Source organism: Vulpes lagopus, chromosome 2, assembly GCF_018345385.1.
Source record: "Vulpes lagopus strain Blue_001 chromosome 2, ASM1834538v1, whole genome shotgun sequence".
NCBI classification, from domain to species: Eukaryota; Metazoa; Chordata; class Mammalia; order Carnivora; family Canidae; genus Vulpes; species Vulpes lagopus.
Genome location: NC_054825.1, coordinates 153,904,221 through 153,925,213, shown reverse-complemented (window position 1 = coordinate 153,925,213; position 20,993 = coordinate 153,904,221). Strand labels below are relative to the sequence as shown.

Below are 20,993 nucleotides of genomic sequence, written 5' to 3'. Positions count from 1 at the left end.
ATCCCGGGCCTGCCCAGTTCACGGGACTGGAAACAGCACTTCTCTGGTCTCCAGGGACAGGCCAGGCGAGGGAGGGGCCCGAGGCTGTCCCTGCAGGAGAAAACCAGATGCCACCAGAGAACACGCTATTTTAGGCTGAAATGTATGTACCGGGATTATATGTGTTATATGGACTATTGTCTGAAATTATCTCTGCCCAGGGAAGGTTTTTCCCCCACCACAATTGTCTTTAATGGGTTGGCAGTAGCTCACCCTCCCCACGTGACCCGGGAGGGACTCTTGTCTCCGAGCAGCCTCCACGTCGGGCAGGGCGAGCACTCAGCCTAATTTAGCTTTCAGACAACTCCCTCCAACACTAGTTATTACCACATGAAGCCTGCATTTTCCCCATTTCCTAAAGCAACTTCGGATCTAGGGACTTCAGTGAACGTGTGCAACGTCTTGCTAAAGAAAAAGTTCAGCAGGAGCATTTTTTTTTTTAAATTTTGAATCCTTTTTGAAATTAGCCAACCACTTTAATCTACCTGAACTCTGGTGTCCTGCCCAACTAGCAAGGAAGACGGGGCTCTTCCATTCAGGGACTCCGACACAGGCCTGGCACCAGGTCGGGGCAGGGGGCCCAGGGAGTGATGGGGGGCACAGAGGGTGGGGGGCAGCACTGCCCACACAGCCAGCACACGGACCGGCCCAGTACCTCCTGGAGGAGGAGCATTTCTCAAGGCACGGTTGCTGCCCCAAATGCAGAAACCCTACGGCTACCCCCCAAAGCTGGCGGGGTGCTGGAGGCTGGGCCCTGCACCACACATGTTCATCCCACGGGCACCAGGAAGGATTTTCTCTATCAGGTTTGGGGCCATCTGAATAAACGCGCCTATGTTCACCTTTACAAAAGTGTGTCAGGCACCCACCATGTGGGGGCTCCTGATTTGAGAGATGCCCCCCAATCGTTGGGGTGCAAGAGGGGGACCTGCAGGATGGGTTGTGGTCATGTCACTGGGGGGCTTCTGAGACCAGAAATTACCTGTCTTGATTTGCCCTTTTCTGCACATTTTGCTTTTTTATCTTCCGAGACCTTCCAATATGCCTGTTGGGAGAAACGAGAGTCCATTTCAGTGCATCTCCCCCATTCAAAAGGGGACGCTGGCGTCAAAACCCATATGGCTCCCAAAGCACCCGGGGGCATGTGGGGCACAGACATTCCCCCTGAGAGCAGACATGAGATTGCAAAGCCAGGCTCAGCCAGCGGATGCCCGAGCAACTGGGGCTTTGAGAAGTTTCCACCAGGACCATTCCCCCAAAGCCGGCGCGCCTGGCCCCCCAGATTTCCATCATTACCCCAGATTCCCATCACTTGCCACAAAGCAGCAGCCAACGCTCACATGCTAACACTGAAGTCGTAGATTATTTTTCAACAAGCTAAACCACAGGCATTTTCAAATGGCAAAGTTGGCTCCTTCATCCATCCAGACCAATTCGAGGGCAGTAAAAGGAAAAATAAAGTCCTGTGTTTCCCGTGACCGCTGGGCTCCCTTCAGGTTTCTGTGCCCGCAGCCTTGGCAGCGAGGGAGCACCTGTTCCCCCCGCACCACGCGTGTTCCCATGGCCTGTGCTTGCATGATCAAGGCCAACCGGCTGCGGAGCCTCTGCCCCCTGCCCCACACAAGACAAGAGGCCACAGGTCACCCCACAAAGGGCTCCCCAACTCCTGCCTCACCTCCAGGATGCCCCATCTCCCCATGTGATGACCCCATGACCAACGCTCAGAGAATCAAAGCCAGCTATCAGGGGCTCAGGGGTCAGGGAGCACACGGAGGCAAATCTCCGTGGATGCCGCCCTACACTAAGTGTCCTCCACGGACTGGCTTCCCGCAGGGGGAGCAGCACACCCCTTGACAACCACGCGGTCCATTTCCAGAGAAACCCAAGTCCTCATCAGAATGACGTACGAAGGCAAATGGCCACTTGCCTCGGAAAGTAAAATAAAAACGATTTCATCTCCATCCACATAAAATGCATAAGGACACGGGAACATGAACGCTGATGGGCCCCTGGTCTCTGAGGGGACCCCTCCCTCACCCCGAGGGGACACAGGATGCACAAAAAGAGCCATGTGGGCTCCAACCACACATCCAGAGGTCGGCACAGCCCCATTCTTTTTTTTTAAATTATTTTTTTTGAAGATTTTATTTATTTGTTCATGAGAGACACACAGAGAGAAGCAGAGACAGGCAGAGGGAGAAGCAGGCTCCGTGCAGGGAGCCCGACGTGGGACTCGATCCCAGGACCCCAGGACCACACCCTGAGCCGAAGACAGGCTGAGCCACCCAGGCTGCCCACCCCGTTCTTTTCAGAGGCCGATGGCCAGCATCTGGGTTATCGGTTATCAGTCAGGCAGAAATAAACCCGATGATACCAGACTCGGGAGCCAACGGCAGAACAAAGCACAGACATCTGGGGCGGAGAACGCATAAGACCAGCTCGGCCCTGCTCAGTTCCAGAGAGCAAGAAGCCAACCCCAGCCACCGACTTGAGCCTAGGACCTATGGTTATGGGAGGCTGCCATCAGCCAGGGACAGTCTGAGCAGCAGGTCTTGCTCGGGCTACCACGGAGCAAGGCCCTGCTGATGCGCTCAAATTCACGACTCCAAGGTTGTTCCGAAAATCCAAATAACCAAAATGCCACTACCTCCCTTGGGAGAGATGGAGGGCGTAGGGCGTGAAAAACAGGCAAACAGAGGCCAGGATTTCAGGTGCTGATCCAGCCATGTCTAAAGGAACGGCTCCTGGGGACGTGAATGTCCCCTTTGGTGACAACTTCCTGCTCCTGGACAGGGAAGGAGAGGCTGGGCCGGGCAGTCCCTGGATGCGGTCCATGATGCACCTGCATCTCTGCACCAGGGGCGGGGAGGGGGGCCCTGCCTCGGTGGACAGGTCTGCCCAGACGCAGGAGGTGGCTTTCCCAGCGAGAGGCTGGGGACACCTGATGGGCAGAGTGGCTGACCCCAAGAACAGCCTGATCTCAACCACATTCAGACATCAGTTATGATGGTTTCTGGAATCTGAACAACTATTTTGATAACATTTTTAGGCTGTGATTGTGGTATTTTGGTTATTTTGACAAAAAAGAATCATTTTCTTTAGGAAGGAGACCAGGGAACCCCTTATGGATGAAGCATGGGTCTGGGGTTGGATTTGAAGCCTCCAGAGGGACCAGAGCACAAGGACATGGGTGCAGGAAGGTGACTCAGGGCTATAGGAGCTGAGGGGGGACAGGCCTCATCGACATCACTTCTACTCCTGCATGGGCTTAAGATTGTCCATGATGAAGAGTTCACAACCCCAGGAGGAAAGGAGGGTGGCCCCTGGGTGAGTGGCTGGCCTGGGACGATGGAGGCTGCCCCGGTGCACCCCGGGACGGGCTGCTCACAGGCGGGCGGGAGGCTGCTCGCAGGCGTGCAGAATACTGTGGGCCGGCCACAGGGTGAGCAGCCTCATGGCCAGTGAGGGGCCTCACACCCCAGGAGGGGCCGAAGTGCAGGCTCAAGGAGAAAACCCCAGAAGGTCTGTGGCCCACACGGCAGAAGAGCGGAGCCCATGCCATACCTCGTGCTGCTTCTCGGAGACGTTGAGTGCACTCAGGGCAAACACGGCCTCCCGGGCACCCACGTACAGGGTGCTCTTGTCCTCACTTAGCAGCAACACCGAGTAGTTGAAGATGCCGGGCTCGTGAAACTTCTCCAGCTGCACCTCTGGGGATAAGGGAGAAGGTGAGGCCCTTCTGAACTGGGATGCACCGAGCACCCTGCCTGGCTTCAGCACACCGTCAGGTCGCCAGGGCCCGGCAGCCCTCACCTCTGTGCTCCCAGGTGATCCTGGGGACCGGTGCGAATGCCACCGTCATCCCAAATGCCATGGCCAGGGCGGCAAGTAGCCTGCCGATGGGGGCGCACATTCTCACGTGCAGGCGCCACGGGGGGGACTCTGGTAGTGAAGGCTCGTGGGCAGGGAGCCCGTGGTGGGGGTGACGGCCAATGCTGCTCAGAGCCAGGGGGCCACGACCCGCAGCACGGCCGGGACCCACTGCCACGAGGCCAGCCCCCGGCCTAAGATGGCCACGAAGAGCAGAGGACCCAGCAAGGCCCAAGCCACTGTGGTTAACCAGTGCTGTGGCCCAACATCCCTTCCTACTCCTTCCAGCCCAGCTGATTCCAAACCCTGCACTCCGTGTGGCCTCCCAGGGATGTGGCCTCCCAGAAGCATGACCTCCAAGCACATGACCTCCCAGGAGTGTGACCTACAAGGAGCATGACCTCCCAGCAGTGTGGCCTCCAGGCACGTGACCTCCCAGGAGAAGGACCTTTCAGGATTGTGACCTCCCTGGAGCGGGAGCTCCTAGGAGTATGGCCTCTAAGCACATGACCTCTAGGCCCATGACCTCCCAGGAGTGTGACCTACAAGGAGCATGACCTCCCAGCAGTGTGGCCTCCAGGCACGTGACCTCCCAGGAGAAGGACCTTTCAGGATTGTGACCTCCCTGGAGCAGGACGTCCCAGGAGTATGGCCTCTAAGCACATGACCTCTAGGCCCATGACCTCCCAGGAGTGTGGCCTCTGAACTCGTGACTTCCCAGGAGTGTGACCTCCGAGGAGCATGACCTCTAGGCTTGTGGCCTCCCAGGAATGTGACCTCTGAGGAGCATGACCTCGTGACCTCCCAGGAGACCACCGGCTGCCTGCACGCCTCAGGCTGCTGACTGCTGTGCTTGCATACTCTGGTATGTGTGTTTGATCATAACACAGATAAACTGTATAAAAAATAGAACTAAGCTTTCCTTATTCAGTGAAAAAAAATGATTTAGCTCAAAACCTTAAAAAAAATATTTTGGTAAATATGTCCCTTAACCTGAGTATTTTTCAGGGACAAGCACCACCAACTTATAAAACAGAGAAACGCGGGATGCCTCCTCTCTTACGAGGTCATGGTGCCGATATGCAGGAACATGAGGCACGGGCAATGGGCAGTTACGTAAGCGCGCTCGCTGTGGCCCGGCCCCCGTGGAGGGGTCTGAACCCGGGTTTCCTTGGCCTGCCATCCTGCTCTCCTCATCTTCCAGGGCTGGGCACAGACATGCGGACGCAGGCTCCCAGGCACATGGCCTGGGGCTCCGCACGACACGGCTGGGCCCTGTGAGCCCTTGCTGCACTGAGCCCGGGGGACCTGGGGTCTCAGGACACGGCTCCTGAGAGGGAGATGGAGCAGATGAGAGCAGCTGGCTGGATGCTCGGCCACCCGTCACTCAAGGCCCTTGGAGTGGCGTTCACTGAGGTTCGGGCCTGGGCCGCGTGCACACTCCCTCGGGCGCACGAGGGGGAAGCATCCTTCCTGGGGGCCCTGCACCAGCTGGGCATGTGCACCCCGGGGCCGAGGCTCTTCCCCTGCTGCAGGTGCACAGCACCCCCTCCCCCCAGACCCAGCACAGCCCCCGCTGCCCGCAAGTCCTCCAGGGAAGGGCCAGCCCTCACCTCTGTGCTCCCAGGTGATCCTGGGGACCGGTGCGAATGCCACCGTCATCCCAAATGCCATGGCCAGGGCGGCAAGCAGCCCGCCGATGGGGGCACACATTCTCACGCGCAGGCGCCACGGGGGGGACTCCGGTAGTGAAGGCTCGTGGGCAGGGAGCCCGTGGTGGGGGTGACGGCCAATGCTGCTCAGAGCCAGGGGGCCACGACCCGCAGCACGGCCGGGAGCGGGTGGATGGTGTGAATGCTGAGGACCCGCATCTCCCAGGCACTGGGTGAGGTCCCCGCCGCAGATGTCAAGGGCCACCCGGTTCTTCAATGGTGCGCTTCTCTGTGGCCTCACGAAGAAATTCTGGAAGCAAGCGAGAAGGAAGGTCACAGGTCAGGATGCATAGAGGAGCACCTGCTGGGTATATCTCCCTGGGCCCCTGGCTTGCTCTGTGCCGGGGCAGGGTGGTGGGGACGCCCCAGGGCAACACTGTGTCCCAGTCACCCAGGGGCAGAGCTCCAGGACAGATGGGGGCCGGACCTGGACAACCACCCCCCTGGCTGCTCAGCGTCCCCCCAGCATGGACGCTCATGGTCAGCTTGCAACGTGATGCAAATGCCTGAACCAGGGGACAGGATCACCGCAACCCTGGCTTCCCAGCTCCATAGACCTCGTCAGCAGGTCAGCCAGGGCCCAAGAGCAGGAGCAGCAGGTGGAGGCTAAGCCGGGGCACGTGTGCATGCATACACACGCACACACGCACACACATGTGTGTGCACACATATGCACGTACACATGCACATGCAGGCAGCCACGCACACGTACACATACCTACACATGCACACACACCAAGTACATGCATACACGCACACACATATGCATGCCTACGCACACACACAGGTGACCTCGCCATGCAGGCTGGCTGACCTCCCGCAGCAGACACGGCCACCCCCACGGCCCTGCTCCTGCAGCCCCACCTGGGATGTCCCCATGGAGTAGCTCTGGGCTCACAGGGGTCCCTGGGTAGCAGGACAGAGGCTGTGGGCTGGGGTCCCCAGGTCTCCCGGCACCCACGCTCTGCCCCATGTGCCGTGTATGAGGCGGCCTGTGGTGAGGGGCAGCTCAGCCTCACTGCAGGTCGCTGAGGCGGGGCTGTCCCTGACCTGAGTCCCCACCGGGACCCCAGCGGGACTGTGACCAGGGTTCCTGTGGGCTTTTCCCAAACAGCTGTGGGAGCAGAGATGGGACCCTTGCCTATCCAGCAGGGGGGTGCAGGTATGTCACAGCAGGACCCTGTGCTTCCCCGCCCTCCCCCAGGGGGCCCAGCACAGTGTCCACTCGCAGCCCCCCAGCCCAGGTTCCTGCTTTTGGGAGCCAGTGGAACAGTCTGTCCTCTCAGCCCAGGGCAGGCCCTGCTCACCCCCTTGTCTTCCTTTCATCCCGCCTGTGGGTCCCTCAGTCCAGCCAAGCCCTAGGCCCCCTCTGGAGCCTTCCTCTCACCCCAAGCATCACCACCAGCCTCCTGAACTTCACTGGCCCTCAGGGATGTCTGTGGACACCCAGTCCCCCCAACAGTTCCCTGCTGCTCAGCGCCCCCACAGGGCCCCCAAACCTACCATACACCAGTTCCTGCTGTGCCTTAGCACCTCCAGCCCAACCAAACCTCCCGAGAAGGTTTTAGGAGACGTTTTGGCCACCGCCTCCAGGAAGCCCTCCTGGGCTGCCTCATCTGGCCAGGAGGCCACCCTGTCCCGCCCCTGGAATCCTCACCCGAGCCCTAAACCTAGCACCCCACATGGCTGGCCCCCGCCACCACATGGACCGCACGGGGTGCTATAGCGCACCTCTGCCTCTCGTATGTACACAGGGCACCAGGATGGCCACCCCCCTCCAAAGGAAGGGGCTCGTGGGGCCCTGTGGGGAGGGCACGGTGGGGCCTCAGCGGCTCGCCCGCCTGCCGGGCCAGGTTCTGTCCTCCCGGCGCCCATCCTCTCCCCAAGGTTGCGTCAGGCCCTGCAGCTGGGGCGCCTGCTGGCTCCTGCTCCTGGGATGGCATGTCCTGTGCAGACACCCGCCTGCCCCCCGATGGCCAGACGGGCACCCTTCTCAGGGACTACTGAGCCGCGGGGTCTCTGTCCCGGCTACTTGAGTCCATGTGGCAGCGCGACAGCAGTCCCGAGGGCACTGGGCTCCCTGCCATCCTGCCCCCAGCTGGGGGCGAGGCTCCTCCCTGTGCGGGTCCCCTGTGACCCTGCATGAGGCAGCCCCCAGCACCCAGCGAGCCCCAACAGTTGGGGAACCGGGGGACACTGAGGCCCCGGGAAGAGTGGCCTGTGTGGGTGACGTGGACCTCCACCCCCGGGCCGTCCCCACCATGCCCACCCGCACCGGAGCCCCCACAGCCGCCTCCCCTTCACCCTGTTCCATGCCTACTGCCTGTCCCAGCATCCGCGTCCCTTCTTGCTTATTGACAGGGTCTCAGTTTCCCTGGGGACACCAGTGCGCCCAGCTCACTACAACTCCCAGCTTCCCTGGAGGCAGCAGAGGCTGAAGAACTGGGAACGGAAGGTATCAGGTGCAAATCCCAGGAAAGCTGACTCGGTTAGCATTGGCAGTTTTGCCTTCAGTTTTTCCTCCATTTGGTGCCTGGAACTTGAACTGGATGGCTGGAGCTCTGGGCGCCACCTCGCAAACATGAAGACCAGGGTCTCCTTCTAAGAACAGCCAAGTGGAAATCCACTGGGGACCTCACACCTTCTCTCTGCCTGCCTCCAGACCTGCTAATAAGCCAGTAGTCTCTTCAAGTTACCGTTTTCCAGGTTTTTATTACCAGCAGTTGGCTAGAATTCCAAACAGATACCTCCCCAGAGTACACTTACTAACCAGCAGCAGCCGGCAGAGTAAGGTTTTCTTCGTGGGGATGGGGTACATGGGAACCCTGTGCTTTATGCTCTGTTTCCTCATGAATCTAAAACTGTTCAGAAGAATAGAGTTTACTAAAAAAAAACCACCCCAGCTCAGAGAGGTGCCTCCCAATCACAAGAGGTGCACGTGTGAGGTGCCCACTGCCCAGGGCACCTCTGGCTGCAGATTCGAGGCCCACTGGCATGTGTCATCCCCGCCACCCCCAAATACCAACACAGAGCCTAGAGTCCGGTTTACAAGGGCCCAGGGGCAGCGCTGACTCCCGGCTGGGTCCCCGACACAGGTCACTGTGGGAGCAGTTAGGTGAGGACCCAGACACTGCTGATGGCAGAAGCCATGCACCACCTGGAGCCCACACAGAGGTTCAGCCCTGCTGTCCTAAAGCCCAATCCTGTGACGCTCAAGGGCATAAAACATCAGGACAAAAATGGGGAGAGCACCATAGCCTGTGGGAATGTGACCGCGCTGTGGAACCGGAACACAAACAGGTGAGGGTCACAGGCACTGTGTGGGCTCAGCCCCAGCCACCAGGCCTCCAAGAGCCACGGCAGGGTGGGGGACGTGCCCTGCTTTGTGCCATATGCCCATTTTTGGGGGTGTCAGAGGTGCCTTCAAGCTCCTGACACGAAGTCACTGAACACAGAGACAACACAAGATGCATGGGGGCACAGCGCCCACCCTCCGCCCCACACGTGCAGGAGGCGGGTGGCCGCTGGGGCGCATCGGTGACCAGTAACAGCACGGCCAGTGGGAAAACACACAGCAAAAGCAGCGAGGTCTTTACTGTCAACGCCGCGCATGGCGCATCGAAGCCTGTGTCGTGCAGTCTGATACCATCTGTGCCCCCCCCACCAGCGCTGGCACCCCCTGGCTGGGAGTCCGCAGGCTCCATGGACCACACAGAGCCGCGGCCGGAGCCCAGGATGCCGGAGGAAAACCACCCCAGGAAATGAAAGTGAACTCAGAAATTAAAATTCTGATGACAGGAACAGAACGTCCAGGGGAAGGACGAGAAGATAAAACTGAGGCAGCTTCGTCAAGGTGGCGCAGATAAGGACCGGGCAAGGGGAGAGGGGGCGGGAGGCTGGGGTGCGGAGGCCCAGGAGCAGCTGGCAGGAGCTCTGGAGGCAGGAGGAGGAGACGTGGAGAATGAGAGGGCGATGATAAGAGAAGGTCCCGAACCGGAGGATACGCGTTTACGGAACGGGAGCCCCCGGCGGTGTGATGAAGGAAAGGAGACCACCATTCCCAGCGCATGGTGGTGACATCTGAGACCCTTGGGGACAAAGGTGGGGCGAGGGGTCCTGGAAGCTTCCAGGGGGACAGAGCCCTGCAGAATGACCTTTTGAAGGAGGAGGACGCCCTGAACATCCTGGAGGAGAATCCCGCACAGTGTCCAACTGTCAACACGGAGGGTACATGGAACTCGTCTCACACCAGGGCTCTCAAAGCTCTTTCAGAGCGTCCCACAGCGGCCTTTCTCAGAAAGCTCCTGAAGGATCTGCTCCAGCAAAACAAGGGAGCAACTTGGTCTGTCTCTTCCCAAGAAGGAAGAATAGCCGGGAGTAGAAGACCCCGTGTGACAAGGAGTGGGGCCGAGGGCGCAGGGACTTTGTTGTGGAGGAGACAGGGCGGGGAGGCAGAGAACCCCGTTGCCATCTTCCACAGCAACACCATGCCCCACCTCCAGCCTCGGCACAAGCTGCCTGTCCTCCAGAATATTCCTGTGCTGGCCCTGGCAGCTGGGCCTCGCCCACAGCGACACTGGCTCCAGGGCCACTCCTGGCCGGATGCCTACCCTCCCTCCTATTGCTTCTGGCCTCATCCTCTTCATTCCATGGAAGGCCTTGATCGTGCCTGTGGCCCTGGCCCCTTCTGCAGTGGGTGGGGCCGGGTAGATGCACACCCCAGTTAGGAGACCAGGGCTGGGGTTGGGGGTGCTGGAGACAGGATGCTTCACAATAGAACACTCTGGGCGGGCCACCCCAGGATGACAGGTGCAGTGGCCAGAGCTCCAGCAGGGGCTGTGCAGCCTGACAAACGCACAGGTGAGCTGGGGTGGCACCGTGCACACGTAGGGAGCTGCACACGGGCTATTGCACACATAGGTTGCTGCACACGTGGCTTGCTCAAATCGGTCCACGTGAGGAGAGGGGGAATTCTTAACTGCCCTTCACCTTGGACCCACCCAGACTCGGCCACTCAGGAGCCGGGCGGCCACCTGCTCCCGGCCACCCCAGGTCACTCAGCAGACATGCTCCTTGTGCCGCAGCACACACGAGCTTCCTGAGCGTCTTTAAAAAATCCACAGGAACAACAAAGGGGAGAGGGCCACGTTCCCCAGACGGCTTTTCGGGGGGGCGGCAGTGGGTGCTTCATGTTCTGCAGGACACCGGAAGGGCTTCGTGTTCTCTTTTCCAACAAGCATGTGGTGTCACATAGAACCGAAGCCCCACCAAGCAGAGCACATGCCCCGTGCACGCGGACCTGCGGCCACCAAGTGCTCCTACAGGAATCCGGCTCCAGAATTCCCGGATGGGGGACATGCAGCAGGAGGGACCATGGCATAAATGCTAAAATGGAAACAAGTGGATCATGCCAGTTGCCTTGGCTTTCCCAGGCGCTTCTGAGCAGCAGGAGCCTGTCACTGGGAGCCAAGTGACCGGTGTGCATTGTGTGTCCCCAGTAGAGAAGTGTCACACGGAACCAGGAGCCCTTCAGGGAGGCAGGGTTCCACCGCACAGGCCCCAGTACCTACATGGCCATGCGCTAGCTCATGAGGAGTGCACGACCCCACTCTGGGCGTTGAGAGACTGGAGGGAGGGGGCTCGGAGCCCCTCGCTCAGTCTGTCAGTGCCGGTCACCCACCAGCCTTCCCCCCGGTGCCTCTGAACCAAGTCAGGGACTGCAGTGGAGAAGACAGCAGCCAGCGAGGGTTCTGTTCAGGAAACTGCCCCCACAGCTGCAGGTGCGTGCACACATGTGTGCAACGTGGACATGTAAGTGCATGAACCCACGTGCATATAATGCACACAGTTGTATGTGTGCATGTGAACTACACACCTGTGTGCATGCATGTACACATGCACCTGTGTACCTCTATTTGTGCACCTGTGTGCATCCACATGTGCACGCCTGTACGTGTGCATGCACGTGAACACACGTGTGTGGTGTGTGCACTCTGCTGCAGGAGGACAGTCTTGACCTGCCATTCTGTTCTTAGATGTGACAGCTGACTGCTGCGGGAACCGAGGACCACAAGGCTCCCTGGGACTGGCTTCCCCTCCTGGGACCAACTGCCTGTGGCCCTGGGTGGGGGTGGGAGGGTCACAGGGGGACCACAAAGGGGCCACCTCTCCCTGCCCCCTGAAGACCTCAGGGCCACACTGACCAGCAGGATGTGAAGCCAACGTTCAGAGCACTCTTGCCGGCACCCACGAGTCTGTGGAAGGGCTTTCTGGTGACAGCTGTGCATGGGGTCCATGGGGCCCATGGGGCCCAAGGGGCCTGGTCCACGCACACGGGGTGGGTGAAGCCCTGCTTCCCTCAACCCTGTAGCCTGGCCAGCAGAGGACATGCACCTACCCATGGCTTCCCCACGCCTACCCTTGCCCCCAACGCTGACCCTCCCCACCCCTCCACCTCTGTCCCCAAGGCTGACCACCCCCCATGCCCACCCCTGCCCCCAGGCTGGCCCACAGCACTCTTGTCCTCCGACTGACCCCCACCCCCTGCTCCCAGCTTCCAGCCCTGGGCTCCTTTCTCCCTCACTGGCTGTGGGACCAATGCATTACCACCTCGCAGAGATGGCCCTGTCCTCTCAGCTCAGGATGGGTTCAGGAACCAGATGTTACCCCACAGGCTCGTACACAGTTGTGTTGGCTTCGTGTTCGTGTTGGCTTCGTACACAGTGAGTGCCACATCTATACCACTCTGCAGTTACTGCTGCACCTGCCTGGTAGGTGCCTGGGCATCCCCCAAATATTTTTTTTAAATGTAATCAACAGGGACACCTGGGTGGCTCCATGGTGGAACCTCTGCCTTTGGCTCAGGGCGTGATCCCGGGGTCCCTGGATCGAGTCCCACATTGGGCTCCCTGTTCAGCTGAGAGTCTGCTCCCTCCACTCCTGCTTGTGCTGTCTCAGTCACTATATCTCTATCTCTTTCTCTCAAATAAAATCTTTTAAAAAATTAAAATAAATAGATAACACAATTGAAGATACATGACCTGGGGGGAAAATACTTGTCAGCCAAGCGCCAGGGCTTAGAGTTCCTGCTCTGCACAGCCACCTACCAAAGCAGCCCCTGGCCCAACACGGCTGGTGATTCAGTGCACACGCGTGGGCCCAGGCAAACACACGGAAAGTGCTAAGTGCCCCTAGAGGTAAAGCCGTGCTCACTAACGGTGCCCCAGCATACCGGCCCAGACAGGTCCCGGGGAACACGGGGCGGCAGGGCTGCTGGAGAGCAGCCAGAGCGAGGCAGGAGGACGGGAGGCGTGGGCTTTCCTTCTGCTTTTACATTCAATTCTTTCTCTTTCCCCTCAAGCTGGAACTACATGGTTGAAATGAAGACGAACCACAAAATGACCCCAAATCTGGGCCAGGGTGACACAGAGCACCCTCCCTGCAATCACACCACTGACAAGGCCCCTGCGCCCCCAGAAGAGATGATGGAGCTTTGCAATTGTCCAGGGGAGAGAGCTGAGAAGGAAGCAGGGAGCAGGAGGGTGACGGTGAGGGTGGGTGCAGAGAGAACGGCTGTGCGCTGGGCTCCAGGTGCCCGGCACCAAGACGGACAGGCGCCCTGCAGAGCATGTCCTGACCTCCCTCAACTCCAACCCAAGCACACAGGGAGCTGGGACCAGTGTCCCCGGGACCCCACTAAAGCTTCTACCAGGACTCGGCCCTGCCTTGAGGGGACACAGGTGGGGAGGCCGTGCGTTTTTACCTGGATCTTCTCCTTCCAGGACCTGCCCCCTGTTGTTCCCAGGACGGTGTCCTCAGAAGCCTGGGCTCTGAAAGTGACAGGAAAGGAGAACGTTTCAACATCGAAATCCTCCGTCCACGGCAGCTGAGCATCCCTTCTGGACACAACTAAGAAGAAAGTCTCAGCAATTTCTTCTATAACCCCCGGGGCCCCAGGCAGGCCGGCCCTGGCCTAGGATGGGTGAGGCCTTTGCGCACTTGTGCAAACGGGAGGGAGGAGGGAGTGTGCAATCGTGCCCAGAAAGGAAGTGCAACCTGGCCGGTCCCCAAGCACTGACCGCAGCCACTTCCCTGCAGGAGGAGCCAATCAAACACGGCCTCTGGGGCTGGTCCGCTGCTTGTGGACACAGAATTGAGCACCCTGTGAGCTTCAGATCCACAAAGAACACACCTCCCCGAAACCCGGCCTGCAGGGTGTGGCCCTCACCATGGGCAGCCGGGTCCAGGATGGGCAGGGTATCGCAGAGGCCCAGAGTGGCTGGCGGCCCCAGTGGGCCTCAGGCTGGATGCACAAGGGGGTCGAGGACACTGGTGCCAGACCCTCGAGGGCTCGCAACGATCCAGCATGGGCCTGAAACCTCACAATCAAACACTTGCATTTTTTTTCTGAGGTTGAATATTTTGGTTTCCTTTTGCTTGAAGAACTGCTACAATTCTTGCCGGTCTTCTGAAGACAGCTGAGAAGTGGAAAGCACTCCCCGGAAGCACTGCCGACACCCCATCCCACGGCTTCTGCGGAGTTGGGGGCCAGCTGCGCCCACTCCCACGCGTCCACCTGTGATGCACGACTTCCAGGCAGGGTTCCCCGGGGAAGCCTTGCCGCCCGAGACACATCCCATGAATCCTGAGCAAATGAGACCCACCCCCACCCACCCCCCCCCGGCCCAGTACTGGTCTCATGGTGGCAGGCTTGCAGAGGCCGAACTGGGTCTTTCTGATTCTGGGTTGGCTCCTGCTGACGGCCAACTGACAAGCAAAAATATCTTCACCCATGAGCCAGCAGAAGCATCGCCAGACAAGGCCGCACCCTTGCAGCTCCCAGAACCCACGCCTGCTGTCTAAACGCCAGGGCAGGTGCTGTCACAAGAAATGGACAGGTGACACGCAAACCCGATGGCACAGGCCGGCAGCGCACAGTGGCCACCCAGACACTCCCAAAAACATGGGGGTAGGGGGGGAAGCAGTTCACACATAGCAAGAGGTTCAGATAAACAACATGAATGCTGAGAATTTTAAAACTGAAAAACGTCTCTCTTCTGTTAGTTCAGTAAGCCTCCGTCACTTCCACAAGTACAAGCCCAGAGCTGCTCGTCTGGGGGCCGGACGAGGCGGGCATCGCATTTCCCCCATCTCACAGCGCCCGACACCACTGCCAGGTCGGGATGCCTGTATGTGGGTCTGCACCGTGGACCCCCTCACACGCACCTGGGCGTGGCAACCTCGCCTTCTAACCTTGACCTAGGTCTGCACACCCAGCTTCCCTCCACCCAGCAGCTCCTAACCTGTGGTTTCAGAGCAAAACCAGACACTTCCGGCCCCACCAACGACCAGGCCCCGGCCCCAGCCCCGGCCATCTGTGCCCTCTTACCACGCCAGTCCTTCCTTGTTTCTCAACAGAAAAATCCATGCACTGTAATGAGGGACCACCACCCCGAAGACGTGCATGCGACAGACTCGCGCATCTCCTCGAGCCACACATGCGTACCCACTTGTAATGCACATAAAAAGAATCCGAGCGTCCTTTTGCAAGGTAAAAGCACAAAATTAATCAGAAGGGAGAGAGTGTTTCCTCTCCTGCATGAGGGACTTGGCCTTTCCCATCCCCCCCTCCCCAGGGTGCCAGTGAGTGTGGGAGCCCCAAGGCCCATGCCCTGGGCAGCTGTCCAGTGACCATTCCAGCCACAGCACGGAGGGAAGGCAAAGCAGCTCTTGCACACACCCTGCCCATGTTCTGCAATTGTGACATCACCCCCCCAAGCTCCTTACCCTTAGCAGGGGTCTGCACATCTAAGCAAGATGCTACCGTCCCGCCTCTGAGAAGGGCAGCCATGGGACCAGCTGGCTATGAGACACCGCAAGGAAGGCGCAGGGGCAGTGTCCACGTACCCCGGCCAACATGTGCCAAGGGCTCCTGACGCAGCAGTTGTCCACCAGCAATTCAGCTGGATACACCCCACGTACGAGTAGGAGGCTATTCCACAGGGCAACTCTGGAGACATCACACACACACACACACACCGTATGTGCACAAATCAGCTTGTATATAAATCGTGTTGCGTCCGTGGGATGGAACAGTACGCAGCTGCTAAAAGGAATATAGTGGCTAAAGGAGCCTTTGTGCGCTCCTGGTGGGAGTGTAGATTGGCGTGCTCATGGTATGGAGCATCCTCAAAAAATTAACAGAACTACTATATGACCCAGTAATTCTACCACGGGGCGTTTACCAAGGAAAACTAAAAACAGTAATCTGAAAAGACACACACGCTCTTGTGCTCGCTGCAGCACCACTGGCAACGGTGAAGATACGGAAGCAGCCCAAGCGTCATTCGATAGACGAGTGGATTAAGGTGTGGTGGGCACACGCACACTGGAATGTTACTCAGCCACCAAAGTGAACAACATGGGACGCCTGGGTGGCTCAGTGGTTGAGCGTCTGCCTTCGGCTCAGGGCGTGACCCCGGGGTCCTGGGATCGAGTCCCGCATGGGACTCCCCACAGGGAGCCTGCTTCTGCCTCTGCCTGCATCTCTGCCTCTTTCTCTGTGTGTCCTCATGAATAAATAAAATATTTAAAAACAAAGAACAAAATGAACACGTTACCACTCATGATGACATGGAAGGACCTAGAGAGTGTAAGTCACTCAGACAAGGATCAACACTATATCTTGGTTACACTGGTATCTAAATGAAACCAATGAACAAACGGAAAACCAGAGTCTTAAAGACGGAGCACAACCTGGGGTCACCAGCGGGGGTGGGTGGGCGATGGGTGAGACTGGTGACGGGAACAGAGAGGTACAAACGTCCAGCAACAACACAAGTCAGTGCGCGGGATGGAAAGTTCAGCGCAGGGAGCGTCATCGCTGACACAGCCACGATGTCGCCCGGGGACCGACGGGGACGCTCACTTGGGGGCACCAAGTAAGGCACAGACTCTGATGTCCGGTTGGTTCCGTTTGTGAGGCTGACGACATGGATTCTATTAAAGCACCAGTTCCCGAGAACAGCAGATAGTCTCTGCGTCGTTTGCCCACGTGTACGTCCTGTCGGACCCCCACCGAGGGACTGACACAGGAGGACGGTCCGGGGAGGGCCGGGATCCCAGCCGGCCGGTGCCCTGGGGCGGCAGGGGCAGCTTGCTGCCGCACACGGACTTGGGGGGTGTCCCCTGGGCGCTGGCCGAGCGGGGGCGGGCCCTCTGAGTGAGCCGTGCCCTTCCCTGGGCTCTCCCGCGGGGGGCATCCGTGGGCCCCCGGCGCTCCGCCAGCACCTCTGATGGCCGCTCGGTGTTCCAGGATTAAAGAGGAGAAGGTGGCACCCTCAGACGTTTGCCAATTTCTGACTTAAAATTCATTTTTTAAGTAGGAGCCGCATCTGACATGGGCCTTGAACGCATGACCCTGAGACCAAGAGTCATGTGCTCTACTGACGAGCCCCCAGGCGCCCTTTAAACTTCATTTTTAAAGCCTGATTTTGGCCTCCAGCGAGCTCCACCCAGAGGCTCCCGTACCCAGAGCCTGTCTGCGGACGTGCAGTCGCCACGCGGGGGACACCGTGAAGCGGTCGGAAGGCCCGTGCCTGCGCCCCGGCGCGGCCCACAGCCCAGAGCACGCACGCACTGCCTGGCAGGCCGGGAAACGCCGCCCGGGGACTCGGGACGTGGCGCGCTCGGCCCCTGCGGGCGCCCAACACGGTCTCGTCCGGCAAAGGCGCGCGCTCTGTGCGATAAACCGCGGGGCGCTCTACCTCAGCGCCGCTTGCGCTTCCCTCCAGCCCTAGCTGCCATTCAGCTCCTGGTGGCTGCTCTCCCCTAAGGGGGGGCCGGAGGGGGCGGGTAGTGAGGGTGCTGCTCTAGTGGCCGCTCCCAGGGCCAGGGATGCCACCTCCCACTGGAGGGACGGGGACAGGTCACTGCCCAACTCCAGCTCCTCCCCCAGCCCCTCCACCTCCCTCAGCCCCTCCACGACCCTCAGCTACTCCCTCAGCCCCTCCACGACCCCCAGCTACTCCCTCAGCTCCTCCACCACCCCCAGCTCCTCCCTCAGCCCCTCCATCACCCCCAGCTCCTCCCTCAGCCCCTCCACAACCCCCAGCTCCTCCCTCAGCCCCTCCACCACCCCCAGCTACTCCCTCAGCCCCATCACCCCCAGCTACTCCCTCAGCTCCTCCACCACCCCAGCTACTCCCTCAGCTCCTCCACCACCCCCAGCTACTCCCTCAGCCCCTCCATCACCCCCAGCTACTCCCTCAGCTCCTCCACCACCCCCAGCTACTTCCTCAGCTCCTCCATCACCCCCAGCTACTCCCTCAGCCCCTCCACGACCCCCAGCTACTCCCTCAGCTCCTCCATCACCCCCAGCTACTCCCTCAGCCCCTCCACAGGCATTACAGTGTTATAGACAAGAGATCACTACCCTTATCCATGCCTAGCTCCCTGGGTGTACACATGTCTGACTACAATGCAAGGCCTTTTTTTTTTTTTCTCAATGCAAGACCTCTGAAAGAACCCTTGGTTTGTGCCAACAGACTTAGTCACTGAGGCCACAGCCCTGCTGCACCATCCATGGGGGTACCACCGTGTGGCCCCCCACTACCCCCAGCTCCTAGTGAGGCAGGTTTTAGGCACCCCTGTCAAGAAGAAACAGACTCACAAAGGCAGTGATGAATCTGGAGTCTCCAGCAAAGCTGGGCATCTTCTGTCCCTCCCGTGTCCTGCATCCCCCCTGCAGGACTGGCCAGCAGGTCCCTAGGCTCCCATTGCCCTGGGGACGGAGCGGGCAATGGCTCAGCAGGCAGGGCTAGAGACTGCTCTCTGCAGAAGTGTCTGGCTCCACTCTGAATTGATGTTTCTCCTCCAGGAGCTCAGAGCAGAGACAAGGGGTGTTCCAACCCCACAGCAGGTGCTTCAGAAGAGGTGTCTCCTTCTCTTTACCATTTGCCAGGGAACGAAGGTGTCACAGAATCACCTGGAATCATGCGAAATCCAGGGCTGGCTCGGGATGGCGCTCAGGGCCACCTGGGGCAGTGTCCTGCCTCCAGGGTGCTCAAGCCCCTCAGAGTGTCCACGGGGGCTGTGCACACAGTTTCACCAGGGGACCAGACTCCTGCCCCTTGCATGGGCCCAGCCCAGTGGCAGCATGACCAGCACGTCTTGGCCATCGCAGGAGGGACAGGCCTTGGAGCCCTGACAAGCCTAGGTCCAGGCGGAGATTTCTTTTTTAAGTCTAAAAAACCCACAAAATGCTACTCTCTTTGCCTTCATCTTCTTTAGTGACTCCTTAAAAATACCCAGCAGGGCTCCAGAGCGAGGCCAGCATGACCGGCCGCAGGCTGCCGTCCAGCTCCAGTGTGCGAAGGCCGAGCGGGATGAAGCCGTTTCCTTGCACCTGGCCTCCCTGCAGGACGTGGCCTTTGCTCTTCAGCTGGCAGAGCCCATTAGAGAAGGCACACGCCCCAGGCTGAGGCACCCTGAGGGCCCCGGGGCCTCCCCCAGGCGGGGCACGAGGGCCCTCACCGTGCCACGTCAGGCTGCCGTGCCAACCTCCATGGACTATCTGCGCACACATTACACCCCAGCATTTTGCTCCAATTCACCATCTTCTACTCCCCTTCACGGGGACCCCCCCAGAAACTCCAACTTCGGCCCTGGATGCAGCTGACTGAACACCTGGCAGCAAAGTTCACCGTCCTGAAACCTCGCCACCTCTGATCCACGTTCAAACCACACCAAGCCGTGCCCCACCAACAGCGGACCACGGGGTCGCCCTGGGCAGGTGGAGCGGCCTCCCCAGGATGCTGCAGAGGAGACAAAGTGACAGCCCTTCCCCAGCCATGAGGACAAGGGGCAAATACTGCGGGGTGCCACAGGCAGCCTGGAAGGACCCTAGCCTCTCCCTAACCTGGGGGGCACCAGGGTCTCCACCTTTGCTGAGATGCCCACTGGCCAGCCGCCCGCACACAGGTGATGCCCAGACTCTCAATCGTTTCTACTTTCCAAACAGGCCGCAGAGTCACAGCCCGAGGTAAACACCAGCACGGAGAGCCCTTGGGGGGAGCACTGAGAGCCCCACCCTGGGCCTGGTTCACCCCTCCAATCGACCCTCCCTTGTGGTTTTTTTCATCTTCTAGATGCTTCCGGGCCCAGCTGCTGTGTGAGTGACGAGGGCCACATAAACAATGCAGGCTAGGCCCCAAGCAAACCCCAGTACATCAAATGTCCTTGTCCCTCCAGACAAGGTGCAGGTGAGCAGGTGCCTGGGGGTGACCTCTGCTGAAGGTCCCAGGTCAAGGGCAGCCCCCACCTCAGATTCTAGAGATCTACTCTGCAGCATCCACATGGGAGAGGGTCTCCCTTTGTATCGCGGGCCAGACTCACTGGACCCCGGCCCACCCAACCTGTGTCCTGCCCTGGTGCCTGGCCCCACTGTCCCTCCCGTGGTGTGGACTCCCACAGCAGGTGGGGCGTTCCTGTCCCGAGCCCCGTGCCACCTCCCAGGTGCTTCAGAATGTGTGAGACACGGAAACATGGCGGCAGTTATCTTCCAGGGGGGAAGACGCGGGCTGAGGGGTTAGCTGGCCCACACGGCCTCCAGCCAGCCCGAGGAGGCGCCGTCCCTCCCGGGGACCAGTGCTGGGAATACGATAGGAGCCGCACAGCACAAAGGCAGAGTGGCCTCCTCACAATTCACAGCAACCAAAATCAATCAAAATCTAAAAGAGCTTCTAGAACATTCTCACACCAGAGTAAGCTAGGTCCCCGCTCTACCCCACTAGGGCCCTGCCACTGCACCCCGGGAGACCACCGCGGCTTGGCTCAGACCTGCTCCTGCCGAGCCTCCTGCCAGGTGCTGCACACGTGCCACCTCATGCATACTGGGCACCCTCATCCAGGGATGGGGACACGGGGACAGAACGAAAGGACCCCCCAACGTGGGTCCCGAGCACCAGCCAGAGCACAGGACTCTGAGCCTTTCGGAGGGTAAGGGCTGAGGAAACGTGACCGGCATTTGGTCAAGGACTCGGGAAGTCGGGAGGTGTGCTCGTCAACGGCCCTGTCTACTGGAGGTGACGGGCCCGAGGTCTGGTTTCCTGCAGGCCTGGTCCTGGAGCCTGGCCAGCTGGCCATGCTGCCTGCCAGGCAGAGCTCAGGGCCCCCCTGCCACCCGCTCCCGGGCCCCGGGGACACGCAGTATCACGGGTGGCCCACCCCAGGCCTCGGCGGGCCCCTGACAGCCACCGCCCAGGGTGAGCTCTGCTGGGGAGCCTGCCAGTCCTGCCATCATCACACCAGGGACATGCGGGGCCCCTCGAGGTGGGCTGTGCCCCGGGGGGGCTGACCTCAGGCTGACACAGC

General features: G+C 59.8%; 1 protein-coding gene across 5 annotated transcripts in view; it reads right to left on the bottom strand.

Annotated features, from left to right (window-relative positions):
* The window catches only part of SEMA4D (semaphorin 4D), a 58,727-nt gene that overhangs the window by 23,064 nt on the left and 14,670 nt on the right, over positions 1-20,993 (bottom strand). For 2 of the 5 annotated variants that reach the window (XM_041746129.1, XM_041746124.1), the window contains exons 2-6: positions 13,384-13,450; positions 12,853-12,987; positions 5,523-5,871; positions 3,604-3,749; positions 1,022-1,084 (exon numbers count right to left, since the gene is read on the bottom strand). In XM_041746129.1, coding sequence (XP_041602063.1) covers positions 1,022-1,084; positions 3,604-3,749; positions 5,523-5,871; positions 12,853-12,987; positions 13,384-13,450 — 760 coding nt within the window. Of the gene's footprint in view, positions 1-1,021; positions 1,085-3,603; positions 3,750-3,852; positions 4,060-5,522; positions 5,872-12,852; positions 12,988-13,383; positions 13,451-20,993 lie in introns of all 5 variants that reach the window. The other 3 variants (XM_041746125.1, XM_041746127.1, XM_041746128.1) reach the window with 3 other exon arrangements.